Source organism: Candoia aspera, chromosome 4 (genome assembly GCF_035149785.1).
Source record: "Candoia aspera isolate rCanAsp1 chromosome 4, rCanAsp1.hap2, whole genome shotgun sequence".
NCBI classification, from domain to species: Eukaryota; Metazoa; Chordata; class Lepidosauria; order Squamata; family Boidae; genus Candoia; species Candoia aspera.
The window spans coordinates 97,733,208-97,754,140 of NC_086156.1; the positions used below are offsets into that span (position 1 = coordinate 97,733,208).

The following is a 20,933-nucleotide window of genomic DNA, read 5'->3' on the forward strand; positions in this document are numbered from 1 at the left end:
CAATAGGGAACCATCGATTCACTTAACAACCACACGATTCACTTAATGACCATGGTGATTTGCTTAACAGCCACAGTAAAAATGGTTGTAAAACCAGGTCCTGTCACATGATGCCTCGCTTAACAACTGCATCATTTAGCAATCAAAATTCTGGTCCCAACTGCGGTCATTAAGCGAGGACTACCTGTAGTGGTTTTCATTCTGCCGTACTTAGAGCCCTCCTCCAGGTACTGACAGCTGTAGCTACCAAAAAGGGTATCACTATCAACAATGTTCTGCAGTGTTTCAGTGCTGCCCTTTTGATTCCTAACCACTTTCAGCTTTTCTTCTTTTTCATTCTGTGAATGAGGCAGCTGTCAAGAAGTACAGCCCAAATTCAGATCTGATGTTTTCCCCTCTTCCTCGCCTTTCCTGCTATCCAGGCTTGGAGTCCTGATCATGAGCGGCCACAAGTAAAGGTCAAGAAAACTAAAGAACCAGAGAAAGTGACACCCTGCAGCATCTCTCCCTCCCAGAGCTGGTGAGTTGTGCCTCCCCTTTCTTCTTCCTTCTCTCACTCTCCAAATTCAGTGAAAGAGCAAAAACAACAAAATAATGCTGGACAATGTGTCCCTTGTAGTGTCCATCCTCCAAACTCATTAACCTCATTGTCCTAGGATAAGAGGACCTGTCCTTTTAAGGATTGCTAATTGGTTAAAAATCAGAAAACACAAAATAGGAATGGATGGGCAGTTTTCTCAATGGGGGGAACAGGAACTGGAATGATTTTGAGTGAGCGATGAGCTGCCCAAGGTTGCAGATGATTCCGAACAAAGTGGTGAAAATGAAATAATTATGAAGTGACTGAATGGTCCAGTTTCAATAAGTGTAATGTGATGCACAAAGACCCTGACTTTGCATAAACCCAGAGGCAGTTTGAGCTGCTTGGGACTAACTGGAAAAAGATCTTGGGCTCAGAATGGAGAACTGCGAAAACATCAACTCAGTGTGTGACAGTGGTGAAAAAGTCAAATTCCATGTTAAGGGCCACAAGGAAAAGGACTAAAAAGTGCCAATGTTGTAATGCAGTGTTCCTCAACCTTGGGAACTTTAAGATGTGTGGACTTCAACTCCCAGAATTCCCCAGCCAGCATGGGTGGCTGGAGAATTCTGGGAATTGAAGTCCACACATCTTAAAGTTCCCAAGGTGGAGGGACACTGTTGTAATGCTATAGTACAAATCTATGCTACATCCACATCTGGAATACCATATACAGTCCTACCTGCCATATTTAAAAAAGAATACAGTTAACCTAGAAAAAGTGCAAAAGCACCCAAAAAGATCTGGGGAATCAAACACTCCCTGCAAGAAAAGGCTGGCATGTTTGGACAATTAATTTGAAAAAAAGGAGGAGAAGGCCTGATTGGATATAGGAAATTACATGTGGCATAGAAAAAATGTTTTTCTCTGTCTCTTAAAACACTAGGGTCGGAGGTCACCCCGTGAAACTAATTGGAAGGAGATTTAGAACAGAAAAAAGCAAGTACTTCTTTATAGAGCACGTAATTAAAGTATGGGATTTTTCCCCACGAGATACAGCAATAGCCACAGATTGGACGGTTTTGAAAGGGGTTGGGTAAGGAGACAGCGCTATCAAGGGCTTTTAGTCTTGAAGACTACATTAGCTCTGGCATGGAGGCATCCGAGGAGCAATGGGGAGAGGGTGGAGCAAGCTCTTCAGAGACATCTGACTGACCACTGTGGGAAGCTGGTGTGATACAGCAGACTGTCCTTATGCTCTTATTTAGTGATCAAGACACTATTCCACTGGAATTCTTGCAACCTCGTAAAGTAAGTGAATAATACTTGAAGGCAGGAGGAAGCCTATCATCAAGAAAGGGTGATTTGCCTAAAGCCACTTACGTATCTGATTAACATGTCACACAAACCCATGGTTTGCTTAATCATGATTTATTAAATAAGCCACATTTGTCTGGGTTCAAACTCTATGCTGAGCCATGAAGCGCAGTTTACAAAACAGGTTGGCTTGATTCACACAATACTGTATGTGTGTTTGGTTTTGGCCTAGTAACAGTGAAAACCCACTCACTGAGTTTCATGACCAAAAACACATTTGAACCAGAGCCTCCCTGACTGATGAGGTGGTGAAAGATCCCCTGTGCAAGCACCGAGTCATGTCTGACCCTTTGGGGGGAATGCCACTTTCGCAATGTTTCCTGGGCAGACTATGTCGGGGTGGTTTGCCACTGCCTTCCCCAGTCATCACCTTCCCCAGCAAGCTGGGTACTCGTTTACTGACCTCGGAAGGATGGAAGGCTGAGTTGACCTGGACTGGCTACCCGAGACTCCAGCTTCCGCTGGGATTGAACTCGGGTCACGGGGAGAGTTTCAGTTGCAATACTGCCACTTTCCACTTTGCTCCACACAAGGCTTCTCCCTGACTGATAGCCTGGTTATTATTAGCTGCATCATGCAACATCACCTTCCTCTGACATAGATGTCGCATTTTCTGTTTATAATTTATATGTAGATGTGGAAGTGAGAAGGTACCTTGAGCAAAGTCAAGGATGCCTTCCTTGTCATTGCTGCAAATGTTCCAATATAGGACCCTGACATTGAAAGTCTTGGATCTAATGAAGTCTCTTCTCTTCCCAAATGCCATCCCTGAGTTTCCTTTGGCTGCAGGGCCTGCCTTGCCTTTCAACCTGCTTGGGTGGCATATTTCCTGTTGTGCCATTATTATAGTATAACAATCCTCCAAAATGTGTATTAGGCCCACTAGAGAAAAATGCAGGAATCGTAACTACCTCTCCCAACAGCAGCTCCATCGTGGGGACTGGTTGTTATGTCATGGGGTTCAACTTCTGTGCAGCTTGTCCTTCTCCAATAAGAGTCTGCACCTCTGGAAAATGCTTTTCAGGGAAAAAAAAAATTAAACATTAGTATCCTTGGCCCTGAATCATCTGTGGTTTGATCCAAAGAAAACCTTCTAAGTGCACTTTCAAGTACTCAGCAGCTTTTACAAGTAAAGGACATGAATGTAATAATTAAAGGGAAGAAAGATTTACTCTCAGTTCCTGTGTTGTTATATAGCATGAGTGATGACAAGTAGCCAGCACTTCCGGTCTGGATTTACTTTTATTTGGGAGGCGGTTGTTCAGCTTGTGGCATTTTATAAAACTATTTACAAACATCCAGGCTGAGTTTAAATATTCCATGAGACAACCAAATCCATTCTACTGTATAACCCTTTTAGAAATTTATGATTACTTTTTTGTGGTTGGTGGTTTGAATGCTTATGATTTTCCAAAAGATATCTCACTTTCCAAGGAATTGAGACTTAGGCTTGTTTTCAGGGTGCCAAGGAATATTTGATGACGGACGTTGCTCCGGTCCTTCTCTTAAGAGAGCAAAGACCCATTCTTTAATGCACCACTGCACTTACAGAGTTGAAATATATATTCTTCTCCGCTTAATCATGTCAATGACACTTGCAGAGGTATGGGAGCAGGGAAGCTAGATGGAGAAAAATTCAAAATTAATCCTGTTCTCATCATCCTGTATTGGGAGAGGAACCACCCTTCCCCAGAAACCAGCTTTTCCCCTCTTAGCAATGTTACCAGGCCCAAGCAGTTTTGGAACGTATGATGCTGGACTGCAGACCCAACGCTGCAATAATCAAGAAAAGGGTTTTTAATTGAATGAAGACAACAAAGTAAAGATTTGAGGGGATAGTTTCACTGCAAGAAGTTATATCAGGCTAAGATCTGCTTTCCAAAAACTGTAATTTGTAAGTAATCCAAGCAAACAAACAGACAGAGGTGCAGAACTGGAACGTAGATAAAACTTGAAAAAAATGAAAGATCCCTGACAAGACTAACTAAGCAGCCTCTGCCATTTTACCCAACTTCCTGGGTTTTTGGGCCCGATGACATTAACTCTGTTCTCAGGGACCTGGAGATCCATGTTTCTCACAGACCTCTGGCCAAGTCTCCCTGAAACAAAGAAACTAATCCCTAACTTCCTCTTCCTGGAATCTTATCCTGGAAAGACAATTCCTATATTTACAGAGTCCTTAAGAGCAGCCTTTCTCAACCTTTTAACCCTGGAGGAACCCTTGAAATATTTTTCAGGGAACCCCTGTACATTCAGGCTCAAATAGAGATGAAAAGTTACAAAATTATTATATTTGTTTCATGTGTAGGCCTATATATATGAATTAACAGGCTTCTTAATCTAAAAATAATTAAACTTACCTCTTTAATGTGAAGTTGCCCAAATCTGAAATAAATTTTTAAATAAATCATGATCTCCCAGGGAACCCCTAGTGACCTCTTGTGGAACCCTTGTGTTCCACCGAAGCCTGGCTGAGAAACCCTGCCTTAAGAGAGTTCAGCTAGCTATCAGGCCACCCAAGATTAAGAGTCCTTTTAGCTGTTTACTAATCATTAGTCCTTTGTCAGTTCCTAAATTTATGATTTTCCCTCACATGGTTAAGCAAAGACCTGATCAAATGCTGACATTTGCAATGGACCAGGCTCCACAGAAATCCAGGTGTGTATCTCCATTTGGCCATGAAATTCACTTGGTGATCTTCAATAAGTTGGTGTCAGATCTGCTTCACACGTCACATTAAGCTATAATATAATTTGCTTATTGGTGGCTTACCATGTACGTTGCCTTAGCCTCTTGTAGGATAAGCAGGAAGAGCAGGGTAGATGTAATAAGCAAAGGCTGAATCAGGTCACTTACAGTCTGGTCACATTCTCCCTCCTTTCCACAGTCCCAAGCCAGCACCTGTGCCAATAGCAGGCCAGCGGGTCCGTGCTGTGTATGACTATATTGGCCAAGAAGCAGATGAGCTAAGTTTCAAGGCAGGTGAGTTTGGTCTTCATTCTTCCAAAGGCAGCCTCATCTGTTTGTGGAGACCGGTTGGTATTAAAATGTATCTGAATCTGTTCCAACCTTTGCAGGTCCCTTGCTGAAAGTTCCCCTTCTCTCATCTATATTCTTCCATGCTCTCTGTTTTCCTAGAAGAAGTTCTAAGGATGGGAATGGGCAACCAATTTTTTAGGGACCATGAGACAGTGGGGTTTCCGGTTACAAGGGTGAGGGGTACAGCCTTTCTCACCTAGCATTCTTTTCCTCCTCTACCACAGTGGTCAAGATCAACTGAAAATAAGCCTGCCTCTCCAGGGCTCCTCCTCCCAGCTTAGTTACAGTTCTATCCACCAGCCCTTCAGCTGGCAGAAAACTATACCAGCATAACATTTGGTGTCCCCACTGTCAAACTTTATTCTGCCACAAGAAGAGTGCCATTAAATGGCACCCTCATTTACTGTGAACTAAGGAAAGGACATGGGGGATTCCACTGACTTTGTTTCCTTTTGACCCACTAAACATGCCAGCCAATGGGAAATCATCCACCAATCACTGTTCTTGAATGGGTTGGGGCTGGGTAGCAGGTGAGTTTTGACAAATGAATAGACCAGAGGTGGGGTTCTATCAGAAGTTGTTCCAGCCAGGGCTGGGAGGGGTGGTATTTGCCCTGCAAGTTAGTCCAGAGAAGAAGCACAACCAGGAGTGTTAGCTGTATCTTTATTGTGAGGTGTCTGGTTTTTTGTCTGTTTTTTGTGCCTTCGAGTCGTTGACTCTTGGCGACTGCCTGGACTAGTCCCTGCAGTTTTCTTGGCAAGATTTCGGAAGTGGTTTGCCATTGCCTCCTTCCTAGGGCTGAGAGAGAGTGACTGGCCCAAGGTCACCCAGCTGGCTTCGTGCCTCAGGCAGGAGAAGAGGAGAGCCAACTCATCATCAGAACTGCGGGGAGACAGGCTAGACATAACCTTTATCTATCCCCACCCTTGCAGTGTTGAAACTTGCTGTATCTTCACTACTATTGGCAGTAGGGACACTTTAATTTGAATTTGCGTATGGGAGGTAAGATTAAAGTGTTCCTCCCTCTTGCTGATGGAGAATATTCTGTTCCCCTTTGTCCACCTGATGGCTGATCAGCAGCCTGGCTGGATAAAGTGAGCTGAGCTCCTTGGGCCATGAAAGAGTGACCAAGGATCTTCTCCTTTTTATGGGCAGAGGGGAAGACTAATAACACTTATGAATAAGGCAGATGACTTACAGACCAGACACAGAAGGCACATATTATACCTACTCCTACCAGCATCAGATCTGTTACCGTATGCCAGATCTCCAAGATGCTTCAAGCTTCAACTAACTGGCATCTCTGTCTCTTGTTCCAGAACATAGACTCGTGCGCACACATCTTCCTTCATTCCATCCTCTTACCCACTAAGGCTCAGTGAGGCACATGTAGCTCATTTTCTCAAAGCTGTGGGAGCTGATTCTCAAGAGACCTTTCCCGAACATTAGTTCTCCTTAAGGAAACATCAGTACCCTGGGCCATTAACAAGCAATCTTCTAAACAAAGGCATGGCTAGCCAGCAACCATAATGCTATTGTTAAAGTACTGTAACGTCCACAAGAAGAACAAGTTTGGCTACAGTTGCATGCGAGTAGGCATAATTGAATTGGTGGGCATGCTGGCTCCCTTGAGCAATATCTAACCTGAATTGGGAATTAAGGGAGTTGCAGTCCAACATTTCTGAAGGGCTCCAGGCTGGGAAAGACTGCTCTAAAACCTGACTGATTTCAGTCTGCTTTTAGTTAGTAAGAAAAGGTTGGGTATTGTAGCTGCTTGTTTTTAACATGTCAGAACTTATGATGAGATGGCTGGCTCTGAAATTTCATATATTTTTCTTTTTATTTTATTTAAAATTCATGTTAAAAAAAAGATGTAGAGAGGAAGAGGGGCCTGAGAAAAGGATGTGATAAACAAAACAACTAAAAAAAGGTGTTTACACAAAATCTTCTATCTTGTTCTTTTGTTAGGAAAAAAACAAAAATCCATTGCTCTAAATCAGGCGTAGAGTTTTTCTTTCAGTATTGTATGATAATTCTTTTGCTAAGTCTCCATGCTTGTAAAAATCCACCTTTTTGTCTTAATAGATTCTAAATTAATCACAAGAAGAACAAATGCATTTTCAACACATAGTAATCAATCCAGAATTAGATTAATAACGCTACTGTTCTGAATGTAACAATAACAGGACAAGGCTGGAATTAACAATGGTAGTACTGTTCTATGTATCTATGTTATATATATCTTCTGTTAATTAGTTTCATATAATAACATTAATAAATAATATTGCCATTTTAAAAGAGTTTCACTGTATTTGTATACCATGCTGAAAAAATGTTTTGAAAAGCAATCTAGAAATCCTTGGGCTATTTTTGAAAATGTACCAAACCACTCTCTGATATTTCTGGAGGCTGATGGCAGATCAGTTCATTGACTCAAACTGTATTGTACCCTTCCCATTATCTGTAATAATTTATGAGATCCTCCCCTGCCTTTTCTTCTCAGGAGAACTTCTTACCAAGCTGGAAGATGAGGACGAACAAGGCTGGTGCAAGGGAGTGACTGACAGTGGACATGTGGGCCTCTACCCTGCCAACTACGTGGAACCCATACAGTGCTAGATAGAACGGGCAAAACCAGGGGGACTTACCAGGTCAATAAAATTACGTCTAGGTATAGTTTGCCTTTCTGAGATCCCATTATCCAATACAGAATGATGCAAAATTCAGTTCCTTCAGAGATTCAGTTGCATTTTGATAGTCATGCAAGTTTCCAGTCTATGCAGGTGCAAAGTTCATCCTGAAAACTGTGTGGGAAATGCTGGTGAAATCTCAGAAGCTGCAGTGGGTTGGTGGGTGGGGCCACATAGAACCTGACATGGGCGGTTCTGGCTTCAGCATTCTGCCCAGCTTTTTGCCCCTCCCTTTAGTTGTAGAATAAATGAATGCAAAACAAGCCCTCCAAAACTCTATTTACATTATGTATTTGCAGAAAGGTAGCCTTTTCTCTTTCTGAAGTGGCACAAATTGGTGCATAGCCCTGAATATTAAAGACCCAGAAACAACGATGTGTAAAGATGTGTCCCCCAGACAGATTCCTCCACATATGCACTTGTAACCAAACACAAACATACACTCACATAGAGTACATCAACTGGACACATACATCTGGTCTGATTTACAGCTTTGCGTGCCTGCAGATTTCTATGTGCTTACGTAGTTGTTTACCCTTTCTTCCCGTGTCTCTGACGCACAAACAAATCATGGTGCCTTTAAGCTCTCCTTTGTGCACCACAGAGACAGAAAGCACCCTGCCCTGAAGGGCTGGTCAAACTTCACAAGAAGCACAACAAGAAAGATGTCTCACACTCCCACAAATTCTCTTTAGTCACATCTTAAATCCAAAGATCTGCCACACATGAGATGGATGTACATTTGAAAATTGCCCACACACGGCAAGTTAGTGAAGAATGGGAAGTTTGTAGGCCCCAACCACACCGTTGTTTCAACACATGCCTGGATGACTGATATTTGGGGGAAAAAAACTTTAGAGAGGCAACTGCACTCCACCTATTGAGGTGTACTCCATCCATCAAAGTGTGAAAACAAGGCTGAGACAAAGAAGATGAATTTGTGAACATCAGTTGTTTTTTAAAAAAAGTAGATATTTTAGCATCTGTGGATTTTGGAAACTAAATAAATAAATAAATAAGCATGGTGGCCAGTTTTAATGTTCTTTTTGTTTCGAAGCTCCTAGTCTTTATGACCGCAAAGTTAACCTTAAAAATATGTGGGCAAACCTGATGAAATCTCAGAAGTTGGTCTACATGTGACCTTGCTTCCAGCATCTTATTCTCCCTTTTCTCAAAGTGTCTGTTGTCATTTTAATTGATAACAATCCAGCAGCTGTGATAAGATACAATATGTAAGTCATGACAGCCCCTAGCCAATGTGGTTGATCTCCAAAAACTAAATGGGGTTACAGCTTGTTAGAACTTGGACAGAAAACTATCAAGAAATCCCAGGGCTATAGACTAGAGACTGAAAGTTGAAAAAACATGATTGAAGAAAGTAATGGCAAAGCACTTCTGTGTTGTAAGAAAACTGCATGGATATGGAGTCACCAGATTTGAGCTAGGCTCAAAGGAGAACATGTCTCAGCTGAGCTTCACCTCATAGTCATCTGCCATTTGATTTGCCCACCTCAGATTAAATAAACCTCTCTTTAAACTTTAAAGCAGGTATTGCAATGCATTTCTCTACCCCAGGAAACATCTAGACAATCAACCCTGTAGAAAATTGTAACAGGGAAACATAAACCGCTTATGGTTCCCCCAGATCCTTAGGTGTCAGCCCTAGAGCTTCTCTCAAAGATTCTGCCAAATAATATGATGGGGGGGAGGGGAGGAATTAAATACATGGGAATAATCCCATTAACTGTGTTTAATTATTTGTATTTAAATGAAAACCGAGTTAAATTACTGTATTCCAACTTTGCCAAGTCTGAAAAATCCTCTGTTGTATTCAAAATTCAGAAAGGTTGGACATACAGGTACAGTGACCATACGTCCTTTATTAGAAAGGTCAGTCCTTTATTTCAGAAAGCTCTCCTTTAGATTTAGTTAATTTATTTTTTTCTTGTTTTTGTGCTTGAATTTTGTTTTGTAAAGCAAAGTTATAAACATTAACAATTAATTTTTTTTTATCCTTATGAACCTCTTTCAGATTTACCCCTTTTCCATGTTTGCCCTTTATTTTTTCCAAGAAAATATGGTCACTGAACATATAGAAGTAGATACTCTATAGTGTGTTCCTGTTGTAATTTATGGATTGAGCTTATTTTGTGGATTCATTTATTTTATTTTATTTATTTAAACATTTGCCCAGGTCTTTGGTGAGGGTGATTGAAGCCCCCTTTAGTTTGTGTGAGTTGTTTTTTCTTTCACTTTTGTAATTTTCCCCCACCTTTTCTTTGGGGAGGGGCATTGTTTCCTTGCTTTTAAATGTTTTTAACAATTTCTAAACTGTCCAGAGTTGCTGGGAGTCAGATAGCATATTATTATTATTATTATTACTATTACTATTATTAATATTATTATGTCCATCCCCCTGAGGTGACTCTAGATGGCATACAAAAGTTAAAACCAGAAAAAAACCAAGAAAGAATGTACAATATATGCAATAAAACAATGTACAAGAATCATAATAGGAGCTATAACATACCACATGCCTGAGATAAAATAAATCAATCAATAATAACTCTAGGACAAACACTGAAATAATGACTAAACAACCAGCCAGTGGGGCTTCCTTAACCTCCCAGCCCAAATGTGTGTGGTAACCTTCCAGTCCAAAACGTTTTACAAAAGTCCAACAGGGCTGGACCAGCCAGATCTCCAGGGGAAGGCTGTTCCACAGGGCAGGCACAGCAGCAGAAACCCATTTTTCCCTGAAGTTGGGAAAAAACTATCATTCATTCATTCATAAGATTTTCCATGAGCTGGGCTAACTTAACTTCCCAGGATGAACTGGGGCATTTACCGACAAGGTCTTTGCCCTGCTCCAGCATCAGCTCCTGACCTGAGTGACCTCACCTTCTCTGGGTTCAGCAGCTGAGCTGATTTAGTTCCAGCTCAGCTATGATGCCTTTGAAAATCAGAGATGGTGATTGCTTTTTTTCTTCTTCTTTTGTGGTGAGTGCTGTTCTGCAGAGCTTTTGGGCAGCCACTGGCCCATTGGCAGGAGCCCGCAACAAAATCCACCTCCCAGATTTTGGGTTCAAAAGGACCTCCCCTCCTTCCCCATAGAGGTTCAGCTGTTACAGCATCACACTGAGACACTATTAATTCACAGGTGCTTTCAGAGCAACAGAGGGATAGGGCCTGGATGTCTTGCTGGAGCGCTTCCTCAAAGAAATCTCTTGATTTTATTTATTTATTTATTGCCAGTACGAATGCACATAACATAAACTAGAAATGTAACCTGGGGGAGGACTATCAACTGTTATGTTCTTTGCATTCCCTTCTGGATCAGTTGGAAACTGATGTGGGTGTTTTGACATCACCAGTAACAGAGACCACCAGTAGGCTAACCATATTTCCTTGAGACAAAAATGGGACATTGGGATGGCAAGACAGGGCAGGGCTGGGCAACGGGCTGGATCGGCAGGCAGGAACTTCTCCTGTTTTCTTGGGCTGTGAATCTTTGGATTCCTTCGTTTGCGAGAGGCAAGGCTGGGCTGGAGAGTCTAGTGAATGGTTGTCCCCGACAAGCATTCCTCCTCTGGCTGTGGTTTTACGTTCTTTGTTTCCCACCATTTCAAGGCAGGAGCCAATCGGCTCGCCCTTTGATCACCACCTATCAGCTGATCCTGTTTTTTTCTTTTTAGGTTTCCCGCCGGGTTGAGCTCTGAGGCTTTTTTCCCATTTCTGCTGAGCTCCCCCTCCTTCCACTCAAAGTCACACTGCATTCTGACAGGTTTGCAGGAACATTCAAATTTTTAAGTAAGGTTTTTAAGAAAGGGTCAAAATGGACATTTATATTAAAATGACGGGACGGTCTGGAAATGTTAAAAAAACGAGACTGTCCTATTCAAAACAGGACGTATGGTCAGCCTAACCACCAGGGACTGGCTTCTAACCACTTCTGAGGGACCCGAGAGCAGAAACATGGCAGTATGAAAACGCCCCCAGGAAACATATGCGCTAATTATTTCTCTGAGATCATAGGCCCTGGAGCTAGGAGAGATACTATTACAGAAGAGGATAGGGGTATTCAGACAAAACAAATGCTAATATCTTACTGGCCTGCCTAGTTTTTAGTTCAAGAGAGACTCTAATTCAAAAAAGTGAAAAAGGGAGTCATTCTGAGTCCTTTCTGGTTGCCTGTTTCGCTCTGCCTAATAGAACCAGCAACTGCAGCTGTCTTAGTCCTGGTCTCATAGGGGAGATGTTCAAAATGAGTTGTTTCCAGAAGCCTTGAGTGTTTCCTCGCGCCCTTCCTCAGGCCCTAAGTGGCCACTAAATACGTATTTTTGATGCGAGATTGAGATAAAATAATAAACGCGTGGGGAGTCATTGCAGTAACTGCATTTTAATGAAATGTAGTTTCTGTTCTGACCTGAACAAAAGATTTGCAACATCTAGGACAACAGCAAAAAAATAAAAAAGGGGGACTTCCCAGCTCTTCTCCACTGACTCGTACAATATTTTGTGCTGTCAACTTAATCTCTCTCTCTTGATGACAAGGGAGATATTGCCACACCCACTATCACTCTACTTGTTTAAGGGCTTCAAGATAAATCATTTTGTTTCTGAACCCTAAGGTTTGGCACACCAGAAACATGGAACCCAACAAGTCCTAACCAAACCTCAAGGGGATCCACTTTCTGACTGAGCTCACCTGACAACCAACGAGATTCAGGGCTGTCGAAGTTCACTGCTCATTAATCTGAGTGGCAGAGCACTTTTTTCCCAAGTGCTCTTAGCCATTGGAATATGAACTCCAATTATTACATGGAACAGAGGCGGTAAACCTGTGCGGTGCTAACCAGTCAGGATTTACAACCCACATTCCTGGGTCCTATGGGCGAGGCAATATGTTACTCCCCAGTCAGTGCAAATATACATCTTCTCCATCCCCAAGCAAAGTAATCTGGGTGAAGCCAGGACACACAGAAAGAATTCCTGCTGGAAATTGCAGAAGGACTGAACCGACAGAAGATGGGAGGCAGAATCTGGATCATAATGCTGCTGACAATCGGGGCTGAAGGGCTCATCCGGTGAGATAATACAAGATGGTTATTGAACTCCGGGCAGCAAAGGAGAGCCTAGGAATTTAGATTCTCATGGAAGATAGGATAGCCTCCTTTAGTTTCAGATGCTCCAGGGGGGTTGGATCAGCAATTCCCAACTTCCTAGCTAGCATGGCTCTGAATTCGGTGCACTGAATTCCTCACCCATGTAGAGGGCACCAGCTTAAGGGGGTATTTAAAAGTGTGTGGTTTGAGGGAGTGGGGATCCTTGATGAGGAAAGAAAGAAATGATTACAGGGAATTTGAAGAATCAAGCTGTTGGGGCACACAGCTTGCATTTCAAGAAAGAGGTGTGCAACCCATCTACTGTGAACACAGAATATGGGACCTGGGATACCTGGATGTAATTTGAAAAACAGAGTGGCCTAGTGGTTAGAATGGAAGAAAGGAGATCTCTGTAAAGTGAATGTGATTATCTTCTCTCACTTGGTTCCTTTCCTTTGTGCTGGACTACAGGGGGAATCCTAGCTGGAAATTCTGGAAATTGTACTTTCAATAAATCTGAAAGGCACCAGATTGTAGAAACTTAGGATAAATGATAGTGGTCAGTCAAAAAGGATTGATAATATTACTTTCAGGACTTTTCTCTCTTGAAGGGTGCTGACAACTTAACATGGGAACAGGAAATCTGTGGCTCTCCATGTGTGGTTGGACTCTAACTCCCAGCAGCTTTAGTCACCGTGTTGGGAGTTGTACCTTAGTAACATTTGGGGAGACAGAAGTCTCCCATGCCTCTTTTAATGGCTCTGGTTTCATTGCCTATTGAACTTCTCCTTGCCAGACAGGCTGCTTAAAAAACAAGGTTGCTACTTAGCGGACATTTCAGAAAAAACAAGAAGGTTGCTACTTAGCGGACATTTCAGAAAAAACAAGAAGGTTGCTGTATAGTGGACATTTCAGAAAAAACAAGGTTGCTATTTAGTGGACATTTCAGAAAAAACAAGGTTGCTACTTAGCGGACATTTCAGAAAAAACAAGAAGGTTGCTGTATAGTGGACATTTCAGAAAAAACAAGAAGGTTGCTGTATAGTGGACATTTCAGAAAAAACAAGAAGGTTGCTGTATAGTGGACATTTCAGAAAAAACAAGAAGGTTGCTGTATAGTGGACATTTCAGAAAAAACAAGGTTGCTATTTAGTGGACATTTCAGAAAAAACAAGGTTGCTATTTAGTGGACATTTCAGAAAAAAATGCATATGCAGGAAACTGTCCTCTTGGGAAGTAGGAGAAATAAAAATGCAGAGAGTCCAGGTAGGTAAAAAGTATATTCTGCATAATGAGCATTTTAGTAAAAGCACACTCCTTCCCCTGCCTAAAAATAAACCTTAAGAAAGATTTAAGAATTTGGGATGTTTCAATTACTTGGAGAGAAATGGAATTAAACAAGTTAGAAGAGAAAGAGTTTAGCCATAGGACTGTTTGTTTGTTTTTTAATATAGGTAAGTTCTTTACATTCCTGAAGTCTGTAAAAGGGCAAAATGTTTTCAACATGCCAAAACAAAAATTGTGAGAACCAGAACTGCTGGGTTCTTTAAAAGAACAGGAGACGAGTAAGTTGAATTTTAGATTTGCACAAACTGCTAGGTGAGGGTGCTCATGTCTCTTGACAGATTGTCTTCTTAGCTGAAGATCCCTCTAGCATGTGTCCAGTTTCAAGATAAAACCATGGCCTTGAAATTGCCCATCCACAGTTAGCAGCTGGGCAGCCAATCAGAAAAACACATAGAAACATCTGGTATTCTCTTCCTAACTCAACTGAGATGGATTAAATTTCTGCTTAAATTATTGTACAGACCAATTTGCAAGTCCAAACTTACACAAATACACATTTGTCCCCTTTTGGCTTTGTCTTTCATCTTTTTTAATGATAGGTAAAAGGTCTTTAGGTTTAATCTAGTCTTGTCCTGCTTTTAACAGAGATATGAAATTAAGGAATCCACAGGTAGGAACAGCCAAGAAGAATGGAGTACATGCTAGGGACCCGCTCAGAAGTTCAAAGTACTCACTGGAAGGGAATCCAAATATTCCAAGAATATTTGGTGATCTTCTTTTCAGTAGATTTGCTTTTAATGGCATGGCAACACCTAGCTGAACTCAAAAAGCTAAGCAGGATTGGACCTGCTCAATACTTGGATGGACACCTCCAGAACATCCTAGGGCTGTAATCTAGATTGAAAAGTTGAAAAGAATGCTTTGGAAGCATGGCCAGCCCCTCCTGGATTGTTGACACGAACATTATACTAGTGTGACCATGAAATAACCAAGAGTTGATCTTGACTCAAAGGAGGTGTTGCAACATTTAATAGCATGTACATAAATGTGAACTTTAGTTGTGTTGCTATTGTAAGGCACCTTCAGGGCATGGTTGAAAATTGTGATTATCCCATTTAGAAATAATGCCAGTACCTCTAGGCCAGGTCTGGATTCTCCTGAGTATCAACAGTACTCTACTGGAGATTAGGAGTAGAAAGAGAAATACTAGTGTTTTTTGGAATCTGGTAAAATTTCTGCACTTTTCCACATACAATTATAAACCCCAAGCAAATTAGAAAAAAAATCTGTTATATTTGTGTGACTGGTAACAATTAACAGAAATGTCCATTGTAGCATCAACTCTGGGAAAAATTGGTTAAATATATTTTGTTCTTTAACCTAAATAAAAGCAAAGCAGCTTTCCTGGAGTGAAACAAATACATGGGATACCCAAAGCCCAGTTGGAAAACAAAGTGTTTCTGTTGAGTAGAAGCTGGATCATCAGGATTAGCTAGAGGTCTCAGTGCAATTTGCAAAAGTTATGCAGAATTTTCATGCTGTCTTGAGCATGAAACTCATAAATCCATACATTTCTGCCTTAAAATGAAAAAGAACCAAACCCAGAAATTTCTGCTATATAAGGACATTTGAGAAAAACAAGAAATAGATTCTTGTGTGAGCTTGGCTCTTATGATGATCATGCTTGGCAAGGCTAAGGATGTGCCTGGAATAGCCTGTTCCCTGATTTGCACCACAGAACTGCCTGCGTATCTGGTTCATACTTGGGAGCTAATCAAAAACGTATTAGATCCAACCACCAGTATTTGAAATCTACTCACCGTTGTTCTAAGACAGGAGTAGGAAATGATTTTCTCCCTCAAAAGGCCACTGAGTTACGGGGGGAAAACAAACGAAGGTGCACAAATATTAATAAATTAATTTATTATTTATTTATTTTGTATCCCGCCTTTATTGTAATTATATTAATTAATTGTAAGGTAGGTGTTATTTGTTGAAAACCTGAAGGACCAAGTTGGGGACAGATCTTCCTGGAGAATATCTATGTGGTCACTTGATGGCACATAATCAATCAATCAGGTGTTATTGTTAGGTGAGAGACAAGAATATTGCTATTTCCTTAAACAGTGATTATGTCCTAACAGCCAGGAAACCACGCTGAGACAAGGAGTAGGTCTCTAGTGGTTTATTACTGCTATATCAGACAGAAAATCCTAACAAACTGAAGAAGCGTGGGAAAAACCCAGACAGTTGTTGTTTATTCGTTTAGTCACTTCCGACTCTTCGTGACTTCATGGACCAGCCCACGCCAGAGCTTCCTGTCGGTCATTGTCATGCGCTGCCTACCGTTGAATAATGCTCAGACACTGGTTTGGTGGATCAGGCTCTGGTTTATTCACAGCGCAGGTACAGCGTCGGGAAAAAAGCTGAGAGTGACAGGAGCGCACCGGTGCGGGGTTTAAATACCCCGCGCCGGTCAGCGCCCCCTCACTCGCGGTCACGTCACCCCCCTTTGTCCAATACGTTGCCCTGCCGGTGGGTGAGGGGTTGCGAGGCCCCGCTGGCGTTCTGGGATCGCCCATCATCGGGTTTTCTATTCATCCGGTGATTGCTGTCAGCTGGGCGATCTCCGTTGTATTAGCGCTGATGGCTTGGGTGTGCTCCGTGATCCGTTTAGCTATTGTTTGTTGGCCGTTAGTCGTTGTGAGTTGATGGCTACTTATCTTGAGCCCCTTCTCCTGTTTCCTTGCTATTGTCATGTGTGCCATTGCGCTGATGGCTTCAGCTCAACGGCACTCATGACAGTCATCAACACCCCCAGCACCCCCAGGGACGAGTCCGTCACCTCTAGAATATCATCCATCCACCTTGCCCTTGGTCGGCCCTTCTTCCTTTTGCCTTCCACTCTCCCTAGCATCAGCATCTTCTCCAGGGTGTCCTGTCTTCTCATTATGTGGCCAAAGTATTTCAGTTTTGCCTTTAATATTATTCCCTCAAGTGAGCAGTCTGGCTTTATTTCCTGGAGGATGGACTGGTTTGATCTTCTGGCAGTCCAAGGCACTCTCAGAATTTTCCTCCAAGACCACAGTTCAAAAGCATCGATCTTCCTTCTCTCAGCCTTCCTTATGGTCCAGCTCTTGCAGCCACATGTTGCTACAGGGAGCACCATTGCTTTAACTATGCGGGCCTTTGTTGTCAGCATGATGTCTCTGCTCTTAACTATTTTATCGAGATTTGTCATTGCTCTTCTCCCAAGGATTAAGCGTCTTCTGATTTCCTGACTGCAGTCAGCATCTGCAGTAATCTTCACACCTAGAAATACAAAGTCTTTCACTGCTTCTACATTTTCCCCCTCTATTTGCCAGTGATCAATCAAGCTGGTTGCCATAATCTTGGTTTTTTTGAGGTTTAGCTGCAAGCCAGCTTTTGCACTTTCTTCTTTCACCGTCATCATAAGGCTCCTCAGTTCCTCTTCGCTTTCAGCCATCGAAGTGGTATCATCTGCATATCTGAGATTGTTAATGTTTCTTCCAGCGATTTAAACCCCAGCCTTGGATTCCTCAAGCCCAGCATGTCGCATGATGTGTTCTGCATACAAGTTGAATAGGTAGGGTGAGAGTATACAGCCCTGCCGTACTCCTTTCCCAATCTTAAACCAGTCCGTTGTTCCGTGGTCTGTTCTTACTGTTGCTACTTGGTCGTTATACAGATTCTTCAGGAGGCAGACAAGATGACTTGGTATCCCCATACCACTAAGAACTTGCCACAATTTGTCATGGTCCACACAGTCAAAGGCTTTAGAATAGTCGATAAAACAGAAATAGATGTTTTTCTGAAACTCCCTGGCTTTTTCCATTATCCAGCGGATATTGGCAATTTGGTCCCTAGTTCCTCTGCCTTTTCTAAACCCAGCTTGTACATCAGGCAATTCTTGCTCCATGAATTGCTGAAGTCTACCTTGCAGGATCTTGAGCATTACCTTACTGGCATGTGAAATGAGTGCCACTGTTCGATAGTTTGAACATTCTTTAGTGTTTCCCTTTTTTAAGTTGATTTTTTCCAGTCTGATGGCCATTCTTGTGTTTTCCAAATTTGCTGGCATATAGCATGCATTACCTTGACAGCATCATCTTGCAAGATTTTGAACAGTTCAACTGGGATGCCGTCGTCTCCTGCTGCCTTGTTATTAGCAATGCTTCTTAAGGCCCATTCAACCTCACTCTTCAGGATGTCTGGCTCTAGCTCACTGACCACACCGTCAAAGCTATCCCCGATATTGTTATCCTTCCTATACAGGTCTTCCGTATATTCTTGCCACCTTTTCTTGATCTCTTCTTCTTCTGTTAGGTCCTTGCCATCTTTGTTTTTGATCATACCCATTTTGGCCTGGAATTTACCTCCGATGTTTCTAATTTTCTGGAAGAGGTCTCTTGTCCTTCCTATTCTATTGTCTTCTTCCACTTCCGTGCATTGCTTGTTTAAAAATAATTCCTTATCTCTTCTGGCTAACCTCTGAAATTTTGCATTTAATTGGGCATATCTCCCCCTATCACTGTTGCCTTTTGCTTTCCTTCTTTCTTGGGCTACTTCTAGTGTCTCAGCAGACAGCCACTTTGCCTTCTTGGTTTTCTCTTTCTTTGGGATGTATTTTGTTGCCACCTCTTGAACAATGTTGCGGACTTCTGTCCATAGTTCTTCTGGGACCCTATCTACTAAGTCCAGTCCCTTAAATCTATTCTTCACCTCCACTGCATATTCCTTAGGAATATTAGTGAGCTCATATCTAGCTGATCTGTGGGTCTTCTCTAATCTCTTTAGTCTGATCCTAAATTGTGCAATAAGAAGTTCGTGATCTGAACTACAGTCAGCTCCAGGTCTTGTTTTTACCGACTGTATAGATGTCCGCCACCTTTGGCTGCAAAGGATGTAGTCAATCTGGTTTCGGTGTTGTCCATCTGGGGAAGTCCATGTATAAAGCCGTCTCTTAGGTTGCTGGAAGAGAGTGTTTGTTATGCACATTGAGTTGTCTTGGCAAAATTCTATCAGCCTATGTCCTGCTTCGTTTTGTTCTCCCAGGCCATACTTACCTGTAATTCCAGGTGTCATTTGACTGCCCACCTTAGCATTCCAGTCTCCCGTGATGAAAATAACATCTCTTTTAGGCGTGTTGTCCAGTAGGTGCTGCAGATCCTCACAGAACTGCTCTACTTCAGCTTCTTCAGCATCTGTGGTTGGGGCGTATATTTGGATCACTGTGATGTTAGATGGCTTGCCCTGAATTCGAATTGAGATCATTCTATCATTTTTTGGATTGTATCCGAGCACTGCTTTAGCCACCTTACTATTAATTATGAAGGCTACTCCATTTCTTCTGTGGTCCTCTTGTCCACAGTAGTAGATCTGGTGGTCATTTGATGTGAAGTGGCCCATTCCAGTCCATTTCAAAATGTCTATCTTTAATCTTGACATCTCACCAATAACCACATCCAATTTGCCCTGGCTCATAGATCTTACATTCCAGGTTCCAATGGTGTGTTGATCCTTAGAACATCGGATTCGCCGTTCACCACCAGCACTGTCGGCCGCTAGCCATCCTTTCGGCTTTGAGCTAGCTGTGTCATCACATCTGGGGCTAGTTGAACTCATCCTCTGTTCCTCCCCAGTAGCATTTTGACCATCTTCCGACCTGGGGGTCTCATCTTCCGATGGTATACTGACATATCTCTGGTTGTACTGATCCATTGAGTTTTCACGGCAAGAATACTGGGGTGGGTTGCCATTACCTTCCCCAGGGATCGCATTTAGTCTGACCTCTCTGTCATGACCTTCCCGTCTTGGGTGGCCCTTCATGGTTTAGCTCATGGCATCATTGAGGTGCTCAAGCTCCAGCACCACGACAAGGTAACGATCCTTTGCTGAAGAAACCCAGACAGATAAACCCCAAAAGTCAAGGCGGGTCTGATCTGTGTCTCTTTGAATGGCTGCTTAACTCCTCAGTACTACGCATGCGTTCCCCCCCCCCCGGATAGGGGCCCCCTCCTGCTCACCATCAGTGCTCATGACAGGTTAATTGAGTAGCCATTAGAGCTGGATTCACCCATCAACAAGGAGTGGGAAATCTTTTGTAGACTGGATGCTGCACTTGACATTTGCCTGAACATGGTAAGTGGGCAGACTGGTGATGCGAAGTCAGTGGGTTCATGACCCATATATTGGGGGGCCAGAACTGGAGTGGGGTCTTTTCAGTTTGGGAAGTGAAGATTTGAGATTGCAGGGAGCATTTCAAAATGAGGCAAACCCTCTTTTAGGCTTTAGCTACAGCACTGACAAGCAGCTAGCTGACCTTTGCTGACTGTAAAAAAAGCCTGAGCTGGATCAGACCAAGTTAGTATTTAGATGGGAGACCACTAAAAAATCCCAGAATAAGGCAATATCATTTTTGCATTGTTGCCAAAAAAAGTTCGCAGACATGTCCATGGAGATGTGCTCAATTCAAGGGAGGCTTTTTAAGTTAAATTTTAAATTTTATGGCTTGCAATACTTGTTCTGTGAGTTTCCCACCTCAAAAAGCCAAACACTGTAAAACTGATTTTTGTTTTTTTTTAGTTATAGTCAGATCTTTGGAAGCCACAATCAGATCTGGTAGCCTCATGTAGTCCTGAGGGCCTTAAGATACCTATAACTGCATAAACAGTGGTTGCCTTATCCATGGTTTGTTGAAGAAGCCACTGTGACAGGGTTCACACAACATACTAAGCCAAGCAAGTCACCTTATGGTTTAGTGCAGCATGTGAACCCAACCTACAATTATCCTTGGAAGGGGAGGAAGCTACAGAAACATGCCCGCTCTTTCTCTTAGAGAGCAGGAAAGGTAGGGAGTGATGCTTGGGTATGACTACTAAGCAATGTGTGGAG

General features: G+C 42.4%; 1 protein-coding gene across 4 annotated transcripts in view; it reads left to right on the forward strand.

Moving 5' to 3' along the window:
- The window catches only part of LOC134495584 (protein kinase C and casein kinase substrate in neurons protein 2-like), a 35,861-nt gene extending 27,208 nt beyond the window's left edge, over positions 1-8,653 (forward strand). For all 4 annotated transcript variants that reach the window (XM_063301105.1, XM_063301106.1, XM_063301108.1 and 1 more), the window contains 3 exons: positions 423-520; positions 4,785-4,879; positions 7,440-8,653. In XM_063301105.1, the coding sequence (XP_063157175.1) occupies positions 423-520; positions 4,785-4,879; positions 7,440-7,555 (309 nt within the window). In that variant the 3' untranslated portion in view covers positions 7,556-8,653. The remainder of the gene's footprint in view (positions 1-422; positions 521-4,784; positions 4,880-7,439) is intronic.
- The last annotated feature ends 12,280 nt before the right edge of the window (positions 8,654-20,933 follow it).